The 12,252-nt window shown below is 38.4% G+C and overlaps 1 protein-coding gene across 1 annotated transcript in view; it reads left to right on the top strand.

The window, feature by feature from the left end:
- The window catches only part of LOC128701543 (uncharacterized), a 31,778-nt gene that overhangs the window by 18,764 nt on the left and 762 nt on the right, over nt 1–12,252 (top strand). The window contains exons 10-18 of the mRNA XM_070101524.1: nt 745–924; nt 2,374–2,577; nt 3,818–3,966; nt 4,573–4,728; nt 5,145–5,383; nt 5,576–5,580; nt 9,812–9,998; nt 10,401–10,554; nt 12,099–12,211. Coding sequence (XP_069957625.1) covers nt 745–924; nt 2,374–2,577; nt 3,818–3,966; nt 4,573–4,728; nt 5,145–5,383; nt 5,576–5,580; nt 9,812–9,998; nt 10,401–10,554; nt 12,099–12,211 — 1,387 coding nt within the window. The remainder of the gene's footprint in view (nt 1–744; nt 925–2,373; nt 2,578–3,817; nt 3,967–4,572; nt 4,729–5,144; nt 5,384–5,575; nt 5,581–9,811; nt 9,999–10,400; nt 10,555–12,098; nt 12,212–12,252) is intronic.

Genomic DNA, 12,252 nt, shown 5'->3' with positions numbered 1-12,252 from the left:
AAATGACCCACCAGTTAGAACATTCCCATTCATCCTTCAGAGTAGGCACTATATTTCCACCTTCAGAACTCTGATCCAGAGTAGGCACTATATTTCCACCTTCAGAACTCTGATCCAGAGTAGGCACTATATTTCCACCTTCAGAACTCTGATCCAGAGTAGGCACTATATTTCCACCTCCAGAACTCTGATCCAGAGTAGGCACTATATTTCCACCTCCAGAAGTCTGATCCAGAGTAGGCACTATATTTCCACCTTCAGAACTCTGATCCAGAGTAGGCACTATATTTCCACCTTCAGAACTCTGATCCAGAGTAGGCACTATATTTCCACCTTCAGAACTCTGATCCAGAGTAGGCACTATATTTCCACCTTCAGAACTCTGATCCAGAGTAGGCACTATATTTCCACCTTCAGAACTCTGATCCAGAGTAGGCACTATATTTCCACCTTCAGAACTCTAATCTGGCTGACTGGTTTTCCCTGAATTCCTTCATAGATATTATCTTGCACACACTCAAAATGCACACTAAGTCCTAAAAATCATTAGCAATCACTCAGTCTGATCTAATACACTTACACATCTATTGAGTACTTAATGTAGGGTAAAAATAACCATCTAAATATACTTTATTGAATGAACATTGTCCAGTAGCTGGGATGAAAGAATGACAAAGACTTTAATTGTATTTTTTATTGGGTGCAAACTGCTTTTATAATTACAATTTTATATTATTTGTGCAGGATAATGGCATTGAACTGAAAACTCGAAAGTATTTCCAGGAGAAGAAAACACCAGACTTGACTCTGTACCTCCAAGACTTGAAGAACCAAAATTATTACATCATCATAGGGGATTTTTACCAAGATGTTGCAAGAGAGGTTATATGTAATGCTTACCACCTGCAGATGACTGGCTATGAGGTAATATGCTGTAAATTATGATTTCAGTTTAAATTGATAAAAGCTTCACTAGTGGTGCTGTTTTGGATACTTGACTATTGTAATATGAAGAAATGCATTAGTAATTTATGTTATTGATCAGAGACCATGTATGCACATCAACAGTAAACCATCTTGCACCATGAAGGATTTGTTCCTGAAAATTGATGTTTTATGTGAATAAGAGAGCTTTATTCCAGCTATTTCCAAATTTGAAAAAGACTTTGTTTTTTAATATTCTATTAAGTAATAATTACTCAAGTTTATTTTTCTTTATAATCTGATATTCCTTATATCTCCCTATAATCCTTATAATCTGTTATTTGAAGAGTGCACATTGACCTGAGTTGATGTAGTAAGGTTTATCAACTGACCCACACTCATCACATATCAACAAGTAAAAACAAAAGCCACATTTTTCTATCTAAATATGGAGAAACACATTGCACTTACCCCAAGTGAACGTACGTATGTAAAATGTAACTGCGTTTGATAAAGTCGAAACAAAGAAAAAATTCTAATGCAGAAATGTGGTAGGCAGCATCAGCTGGGCTCTTCAGCATTAAAAATAAAAAGCCACACTTTCTAAGTTATATCAAATATATAGGAACTCGCCACACATTTGCACAAAATTACACCATGTTGTGCTGTTTAATAAGAGGGTTTACCGCAATACTGGTATACTTTTATATTGAATAACATAAAATCTTTGTCGTGTAAACTGACAATATGGTGTAACAAGCACTGTTAAAAAAAATCGTTAGCAATATTTTTCACTTTTTTTTTTTTGATATTCTATTTTCATGACTCCTTTTTTTTGGGGGGGGGGGTCATGATGTATACAGAAAATTGAGTCCCCTCCACTCCTTGCTCTGAATGAACTGTAAAAACTTTTCTACAGTTTAAGACATTTAGTAAAGAAAACATTTTGCATCAGTCAATTTCATCAGTACCATTGACTGAGCCACTTGTGGTCAAACATTTTCTTTAACCTGTTCACTGTCTCTGTGTAGATCTAAGTTATTGATGCCACTCCTGGTGAAACATATCCTTTAACCCCTTTCACTCTTTTGTGTAGATCTATGTTAATGATGCCAGCATTGCTTATGTAGATCTATGTATAAATTTTAGCAGTCTCAGATTTGGCATGAGAGGCCTGGTAGGCCAAAATACGAGAGAATTGGTCTGTGCAGTCAGTGTGCACATTATATTATGGGAATGCCATGTTAGCATACCATTGTTCACCATGCCGTGTGGATGCAAAAGTCTCACTCCAAGGGGAATTCAACAGGTATTATTCCCCAATGATAGCCCCTGTCAGTATCACTATGCCATTTACAACTGAATGATCCACATGGGTTTAGTGCTTCATATGAATAAATGTCATAATGTATATATTGGTAATTTTTCTACAATGGTGATTTCTTTCAGGGTTACCTATGGTTCTTGCCACACTGGTACTCGGTAGGCTGGTATGATACTGATCAAATGCCAGCATACAATAAGTGCACTACTGCACAGATGCAACGAGCTCTTCAGGGACACATGTCACTCTCCTATAAGTACTTTGCTGAAGATTCAGATATCATGCAAGAAGGAATTACAGTGAAAGAGTGGCGGAAAAAGTACAGCCAGGTACAATACTGCTCTGTTTTTTACTGCATGTATTTTAGGTTGTTTTTTATTTCAGGCTGAGTTATGAGAGTAGGAGAACCCTTGAAACCAGTCACAGGATGGAATTAATAGTTTGTGATTACTTTTGTTGTTACAGATGCAAAGCCAATGTGTTAAAAAGAAAATTTTTTTGAAGTCCATTAAATTGAGGGTTTTCTGTATTATTGTATATCACAATAACCTCCAAAAACTGAGACAATGGCTGGCAAAATGTTTTGTTGCTGTTAATGATTCTTCATCAGTTTTTAACCTCAATAGCCTTCTCAGAGTAATCCAAAGAATAAAACATTTATCACCATTCATTCAATTGCTGACTTTCCAGAAGTGTGATTACATCACAAATCAGATTACCCTATGACTACAGCATCCCCATCTCTCCTTCAGAGTACAGGCACTGTACTTCTCACCTCCAGAACTCAAGTCCGGCTAACCGATTTCCCTGAATCCCTTCATGAATGTTACTTTCTTTACACTCCAACAGCATGTCCATTAAAAATCTTTTGCATCTATTCACCACTGTCTAACACACTCAAGCAAGCCTGCTGAATGCTCAAGCTTCTAAAACTCAAAGCCTTTTTTACCCCACCTCCCTCCAACTATTCCTGGGACAACCTCTACCCCTCTTAATTTCCACCCCAGATTGTCAATCCATCCCTCTCCATCCTCTACATGCCCAAATCACCTCAACAACATAGCACTATGAACTATACCCTTGGTATAATAATAGAATAAAACTTGGTTCAGGTATTGTGAGTAGAATGGGGGAGTGGAGGATCAGAAGGAGACGTTGCTCTCGTGGTACTCTAATAAGTAGTGATATCTTCATCTGCCAAGCAGAGGTCCCACTTCTGCAAGGTCCAGATTGCAACTGAACTACTCACACAGAGAGGTGTGGAGGGATATGAATATGCAGGGGTCAGAGGGTACGCTCTTCTACTAACCGACATACTGATTGTTACATTTATAATTCAAGGCCTGTATATAGTTATGACATTATTGACACAGGCAGAGCACTGTCCTTTCCTGGTTCTGATTAAGAGTCCTTAATGACCCCAAAAAACTTTCTGGTGGCTGTTCTGATATCCAATTTTTGAAGAACTTGTGAATTTTTGGTCATATTGACATAAACTTTTGTTATTTACTCTCCTTGAAAACTTTAGCAAGACTAAATTTTATAAACCTTTTCTCGTTTAAATCACAGCGAATCCAAGACACTATCAAAAATGCCTCGGAATCTGACTATGCTGGGTTTACATACGATGCTGTCTGGACCTATGCTCTGGCCTTGGATAAACTCTTCAAGGAAGATCAGTCTTATGCAGCTGACCTTAGAGCACTAAACACGACTCAGTGAGTGAAATTGATGTTTAATCTCATATCATAATTTTCAATTCTTATTTTGATAACCATGTCAGTCCAGAGAGGAATGGTGACCTAAAGAAGGAAACACAATTTGTCATCACTTCAGTGATTTGTCATATATAAAATTTGGCTGTGCTCAGTTAGGATCAAAAAATACACTTGCTTCTTTCTGTATTTATATTATTATTATTATTATAATCATAACCAAGCACTAAAGTATTATTATTATTATTATTATTATTACACTCATAACTAAGTGCTAAACTCACAAGGGTCATACAGCAGTTTCTGTAAAAAAATAGTCAGAACAAAAACTTCAATTTCTAAATGCTGGTTTTATTTGCTGAGTTAGGCATTCTCTCTTCCTATGTTATTTGTCCATTATACACTTCATTTAAAATATAAGGGTTTTATTTTTTTATACAAGACCATGCGAGATATTAAAGGTATATTATCCATTAGTACTGTATTAACAGTAAATTTAATATTTTACATTGCTATGTTTAGGGTTTCCAGAATTTTGGTTTTCCTAGGTTCTCTTTATAGTTATAACTCTGTGTCATTTGCATTTATTAATATAATTATTTTTTTCAGGGCATTCATGAAACAAATTTCATCACTGTCTTTTAATGGAGTGTCTGGGCACATCAACTTCTCTTCTGGTTCCTCCAGAGTAACAGACATCATTGTGTGGCAGTTTCAGGACAAACAGTATGTTGAAGTTGGACGATTTCATCCTGATGAAGGAGAGTAAGTGTCTTGGTATTTCACATTTATTTTTTATAATATGCTGTTTATTAAACACATCTCCATGGGGAGTGGAGAAGAACCCTTCCTCCTGAAACCATGTTCCCCAAAGTTAATTTCTTCATGTACTCCAGAAGCCATAAATTTGTAAGACCAAATGTAGAATGAATCATGCACAGATACAGTTTCTTTATTATCTGCATTTACTGTTTTGTTTAAAGTACAATTTATGTAAAATATATCACAGTGAAAATAGGAAAGAAAACCTGAGCACTTTGAAGATGTGTGTGTGTTTAAGCACATGAAAGTGCTCAGGTTATATTTCATATTTACACTGGTAATTTTACACATTTGCAATCGTGCGTTTTATTGTGATTTCTTCCGTACAATATATATGATAATTTATGTAATTTTTATAGATTGAACATAAATGAAGGACAGTTCAAGTGGCCAACTGGACGAGCACCAGTTGATGGTAGCAGGTGTGCGATACAAGGCTTTAGTGAGTTTGTGAACCTGGAATGTGCATATGCCTTAATTGTTCTCTGCACTCTCTGCTTCGGAGGACTTATACTCTTGCTAATCATCTGCTTCTGCATCTTTAAGAGAAGGTTAGTTTTTTTATCTTTTAACATTTATGTAATTGTCATAATAATTTGTAATATTTTTTAATACACTGGCTATCTCCTACCTTTAATATAAATTCTTTTTACTTTAGGGTAACAGGGAAAGATTTTATTATATACAGTATTATAAATTCAACAATACACCTCTGATCCACTAATTACTACATCTACCTGGGTATTTAATTTCTCTTGTGAATAAGTCTACCCCAATTTTTGAGGGGCAGGTCAGGTAGGCTAGAGCTAGCATGGTAGGGCAAGTAGTGCAAGGCAGAGCAAGGCAGGGTGGGTCTGAGCAGGCAGGACAGGCAGAACAGAGAAGAGCAGGGCAGAGCAGGTCAGGTGTGGGTGGGTAACTTGGACTTGCCTACCATAGGCTGATAGATAAATAACAAAACAGCACAATACCGTGACTGGAACAATACACAAATAACCCGCACATAGGAGAGAGGAGCTTACGGTCAGACTTAGACCATTACAAAGTCCCACTAACAGAAAGGAGAGAAGGAGGCAGTATATACTGCCTCCTCTCCTTTCTGTTTGTGTGACTTTGTAAATGGTCCAAGTCAAACTGAAATGTCGTCATAAGCTCCTCTCTCTTATGTGCAGGTTATTTGTGTATAGGCCAGTTGGCCTGCTGTAGTGCTTCTTCTTTCTTATGTTCTTTTATTCTTATAACCCAGGATATTCCCTTGAGGTAGGATGGCCCGAAAAAGAAGAAACGCTTTTACTATCACTCACTGTTATCACTGTGTTGCCAGATGCATGCCAACATTACAGCTCAAAATGCCCCTCCAGACTTCAGTATCCCCACCCCTCCTTCAGAGTGCAGGCACTATAATTTGCACCTCCAGGATAGTTCAGTTAACTGGTTTCCCTGAATCCCTTCATAAATGTTACCTTGTTCACACTCCAACACCATGTCATGTCATAAAAACCGGCAGCCTCCACTTCTGTCTAACATGCTTGCACATGCCTGATAGCTGTCCAAGCAGCTCGCATACAAAACCTTCTTTACCCCCTCCCTCATACCTTTTCTTGGGCAACCCCTATCCCTCCTCTCCATGGGTAAGTCCCACCTCTGAGGCAGGGTGACCCAAAAAGAAAGAAAATGTGCACTTTCATCATCATTCAGCACTTTCACCATCACTCGTACATAATCACTGTTTTTGCAGAGGCGCTCAGATATGACAGTTTAGAAATCCCTCCAAACTGCCAGTATCCCAAACCCCTCCTTTAAAGTGCAGGCATTATACTTCCCATTTCCAGGACTCAAGTCCGGCTAACTGGTTTCCCTGAATCCCTTTACAAAATATTACCCTGCTCACACTCCAACAGCTTGTCAGGTCCCAAAAACCATTCATCTCCATTCACTCCTATCTAACACGCTCACGCATGCTTGCTGGAAGTCCAAGCCCCTTGCCCACAAAACCTCTTTACCCCCTACCTCCAACCTTTTTGAGGACGACCCCTACCCCGCCTTCCTTTCCCTACAGATTTATATGCTGTCCAAGTCATTCTACTTTGTCCCATTCTTTCTAAATGACCAAACCACCTCAACAACTCCTCTTCAGCCCTCTGACTAATACTTTTAGTAACTCCACACCTCCTCCTAATTTCCACACTCCAAATTCTCTGCCTAATATTTACACCACATATTGCCCTTAGACAGGACATCTCCACTGCCTCTAGCTGCCTCCTCGCTGCAGCATTTACAACCCAAGCTTCACACCCATATAAGAGTGTTGGTACCACTAGAGTTTCGTACATTCCCTTCTTTGCCTCCATGGATAACGTGTTTTGTCTCCATAGATACCTCAGTGCACCACTTACCTTATATTAACCCTTAAATGGTCCAAATGTATATATACGTTTTCTCAACATCTGAAAGCATGTAAAAAAATGTAGATCTTCTTTTTTGTTTTACATTTGAAAACGTGTAAAAAAACTTTTATCTACATTTTTTTTTTTGTTATAAGTGGACCCCCGGTTAATGATATTTTTTCACTCCAGAAGTATGTTCAGGTGCCAGTACTGACCGAATTTGTTCCCATAAGGAATATTGTGAAGTAGATTAGTCCATTTCAGACCCCCAAACATACACGTACAAACGCACTTACATAAATACACTTACATAATTGGTCACATTCGGAGGTGATCGTTATGCGGGGGTCCACTGTATTTGAAAATATGTAAAAAAAAGTGGATCTACTTTTGTAGCACTACGAAATTGAACGTTGATTTGTTTGGACCGTTTAAGGGTTAAACAACCATGGTGACATTACACATCCCTGTCTAAGACCTACTTTTACTGGGAGGTAATCTCCCTCTCTCCTACACACCCTAACCTGAGCTTCACTATCCTCATCAAAACTCTTTACAGCATTTAGTAGCTTATAGTGTATTCCATACACTTTTGTATTACCAAGTCATCATGGGCCCTAGAATGGGCTGTAAACCTGAAATTTCTTTTAACATCAGCAAGAAATTGTGAAAAACATGTGTCAAATTAGTGTATGAGTATGGCTTTCTACAGTCAAACATCTCTGCTATTATCAAGCAAAATGAAATTACAAAGAATTTTAAAGTGGCTGACGAATCTTAAGTTAGTGAAAAGAGGCAGAGAATTATCATAGAGATGGATAAGAGAGAAGCAGATGGAGAGGTACAGTACCTGCAAGTTATATCTGTGAATGTGCTAAACAAAATTCTTCTTCAACAAACCGGCCGTATCCCATCAAAGCAGGGTGGTTCAAAAAGACAGAGTGAAAGTTTCTCTCTTAAAGTTTTGTAAAATATATGGGAGAAGGGGGTTACTAGCCCCTTGCTCCTGGCATTTTAGTCACTTCTTACTTACATGCAAGGCTTATGGAGGAAGAACTCTGTGCCACTTCCCCATGGAGATAAGCAGAAATAAACAAGAACAAGAACTAGTAAGAAAATAGAAGAAAACCCAGAGGGGTGTGTATATATATGCTTGTACATACATGTGACCTATGTGTAAGTAGAAGTAGGAAGATGTACCTGAAATCTTGCATGTTTACGAGACAGAAAAAAGACACCATGAACCCTACTATCATGTATAACGATTACGTACAGGTTTCCGTTTCACACTCACTTGGCAGGACGGTAGTACCTCCCTGGGCGGTTGCTGTCTACCAACTTACTACCTAGACTAAAGAAAATTATGATGACTCAAGAAATCGTAATGACACGATTGCAAACAAACCATACCCCCGGCCGGGATTGAACCCGCGGTCATAGAATCTCAAAACTCCAGCCCGTTGCGTTAGCCACTAGACCAGCTAGCCACAATAAGATTCATCCAACTAGGTATATTTCTACACCATAGGAAGGTTAGCACAGGCACCACTGTGACCACAAATGCAAGTTTTTACAGACGAATCTCCAGCTAGCGTGGCCGTGACGAACTCTAGCTCAAGTCCCTTCACTGCCGTCAACATGACTCACGAAATCGTAATGACACGATTGCAAACAAACCATACCCCCGGCCGGGATTGAACCCGCGGTCATAGAATCTCAAAACTCCAGCCCGTCACGTTAGCCACTAGACCAGCTAGCCACAATAAGATTCATCCAACTAGGTATATTTCTACACCATGGTGTAGAAATATACCTAGTTGGATGAATCTTATTGTGGCTAGCTGGTCTAGTGGCTAACGCGACAGGCTGGAGTTTTGAGAAAAATTATGATGATTTAAAACATTCACCCTTGAGTAGAGATGCTACTTCATATGATGATTTTAAACCTAGCAGAGTTGTTCAAGGGTTTTAAGAAAAGGGCTGATATTAAAAGTGTTTTGAGACACAGTTTGAAGTGCTTGTTACCGTGGACAGTTATCTTCCTCGACAAGTGTTTAATGTGTATGACAAGGCTCTTCTGGAAAAATATGCCCAGATGAAGACACCTTCAAATTGAAGCTGAAAAGCTTCAGGTGCTTCCTTATTACCACTAGAAGCCTCCCCATGTTTCTCTCCAGGCAAACATTCATCACCAAGGAGGAGGCCACTTTGCCTGAGCATAGCCTATGAAAGATAGGCTTACTCAGCTTTGGATGTTTACAATGGATTAATATTGTAACTCCAGGGACCACTGTAGTTTTTTTAATCACTATTTTTTTTTTTTACCACATATGCTGTCTCCCACCAGAGCAGGGTGATCCCAAAAGGAAAAACTTGCACATGTAAATACATATCAGTACAGTAAGCACCAGTAGGTGATGACATATTGTACATCCATGCATGTTTGAATACATAGTACTGTATATACTGGTATATAGCATCTGACATGTTTTGTCTTTGCAAAATTGCTTGGCATTATTCATGCTGAGTATGTCTTACCAGTATGTATTTATAATTATCCTTGGTCTCTTGTATGTCTAACAGACACAGTACACTTTTTTCCTTGGCCTTGTACCATATTTGATGAATCTTCACTGTAATGTTCATGTTTCCAGGTGGCAGTAGCAGTGAAGACACTGAAGGTGGGGTCAACCATATCTGAAAAGCTGGATTTCCTTTCTGAAGCTGAGATGATGAAAAATTTTGATCATGAAAATATTGTCCGGCTTCTAGGAGTTTGCACGAAAACTGAGCCAATCTACACAGTAATGGAATTTATGTTATATGGTAATTAATCTCATACAACACAAGTCTCTCTCAATGTTTTGGTTATAGCTATGACAATATGTTAAATACTGTACAGTATATTGCAATTTTTTTTAAAATACAGTTTTATTTTATATGAATTGTAACTAAATAGATGAACAAAAATTATGTAAGGTTGAATTTGAATTAAAACTATTAATATAAGAAACTTATTGTTAGGGTAGCACTGAAAGTGGGATGGGCAAATGTTCTGTTAGTGGGTTGGATTTGTAAGGGATCTGCCCAGTATGGGCCAAAAGGCCTACTGCAGTGTTCCTCCTTTCTTATGTTCTTGTGTTTATTGAGTTTTTGTGCCTCCATAAAAACATCTTTTAATGCTTTGGTTTATTTTTTAATAGAAACTAAAAACGTATTTTATTCTAGGTGATCTCAAAACATATCTTCTTGCTAGAAGAAACTTGGTTAATGAAAAGAACCGTAATGATGATGATGAAGTGAGCAATAAGAGGCTGACTTCCATGGCTTTGGATATTGCACGTGGCCTTGCGTATTTAGCAGACCTTAAATATGTACACAGGTAAGCTTCTCCCCTTTTGTTTACCACCATGCATATTTGGTCTCTCTTTTCCTACCTTTCCTCTCCATTTCCTTGTCTCTTATGTCTTTCCCCTACTTGCATCTCTTCCTCCCTATCTCTCTCTTTTTTTCCCTCGATCTCTTTCCCCCTACCCATCTATTTCCCATCCTTCTCTTGTCCACTCTAATCTCCACTCAGCTCTTGTTATGTGAATGCAGTATAACACTCGACCTTCATCTCGCTTACCCCTCCTCTTTTCAATCTCCTCTCCATTCTCTATCCCCTTCCTTCCCCATCTTTCTCCCTTATTCTCCCTTTTCTTTTCCACCTTTGTCTCTTGGATAATTATTTCTTTTATGTTCATGGCCATGAAGCATTGTGCCCAGACTTAATAGCAGTAGAATGATTGTACCATCACATGCAAGCAGAGGCTCTTTAACAAACTGGTTGTCTCTGACGTAGGGTGACCCCTGAAAAAGAAACACATTCATCATTCACTCAATTGCTGTTTTACCAGAAGAATGCTAACATCATAGTTCAGATGGCTGTCTGAACTGCAGCATCCTCACTCCTTTAAAGTGATGCTTGAATGATTTAACTACACTTGTAACTGTATACAGACTACTTCCACTTAGCAACAATGGCGTGCTCCTCAAGCATGTCTTAAGTGATTTTTTTTTTTTTTTTTTTTTTTTTACACAGGGTTTGACAAGGTTAAGGATCCCTAACTTTATTGACAAGCTATTTACAGGTTAAGGATTCCTAACTTTATTGGCAAGCTAAGAGCTGTTACCTACATCAGCTCATTTGAAAGCATTTTTATTGTTATGAGACATACAAGTAGGGAACAGGATGAAGTTGGAGCCATCTGTGGGCCAGCATTTTCATTTGATCAGCTGACTTTATCTCGTTGACATCATTATGCTGTACAAATGTGTTCCATACTCGAGTCATCCTGGGTATGTATGATCTCAGATGGAGTGATGTTCTGGAGAAGGGTACAGCCAGAGTGAAGTTGCTGCTTTCTACCCGTCTTGTGGCATAAAAGCTTGTTTCACGCTGTCCTCGAAGTGCATACAAGTGTGGTATTTTGACAACACTGGCCGTCTTCCACCGAGGAAGGGTGACCCAAAAAAAGAATTACTTTCACCCTCATTCACACTATCACTGTCTTTGCAGAGGTGTGCAGATACAACAGTTTAGATGTCACTCTCAGCAGCAGATATCCCAAATCCCTCCTTCAGGACTCAAGTTCAACTAACCAGTTTCCTAGAATCCCTTCACAAAATATTACCCTGTTCAAACTCCAACAGCTTGTCAAGTCCCAAAAATCATTTGTCTCCACTCACTCCTATCTAACACATGTTTGAAAAATTCCAGTGTTGTATTGGCATCATGATCTTCAGTTTGTAAAGGTGGAATTTCTATAGATAAAAGGTATGATTATTGCGCAATACAATGCTGTGAATTTTACTTACAGAAGTTTAATATAAATTTTTCTTAGGTAAGTGGTGGGGTAAAATTTTTTTTTTTTTAAATTTCAGGGATGTTGCCTGCCGTAATTGCCTGGTCAATGCAAACAGGACTGTTAAGCTTGCTGATTTTGGAATGACTAGGCCCATGTATGAAAACAATTATTACAAGTTTAATCGTAAAGGTGAGTCATACAAATATTTTTTATATTTGGGGATCTCAGAC

The sequence above is a fragment of the Cherax quadricarinatus genome, chromosome 78 (genome assembly GCF_038502225.1).
Source record: "Cherax quadricarinatus isolate ZL_2023a chromosome 78, ASM3850222v1, whole genome shotgun sequence".
NCBI classification, from domain to species: Eukaryota; Metazoa; Arthropoda; class Malacostraca; order Decapoda; family Parastacidae; genus Cherax; species Cherax quadricarinatus.
The sequence above is the reverse complement of the archived record's forward strand: the minus strand, read 5'-3'. Positions and strand labels throughout refer to the sequence as shown.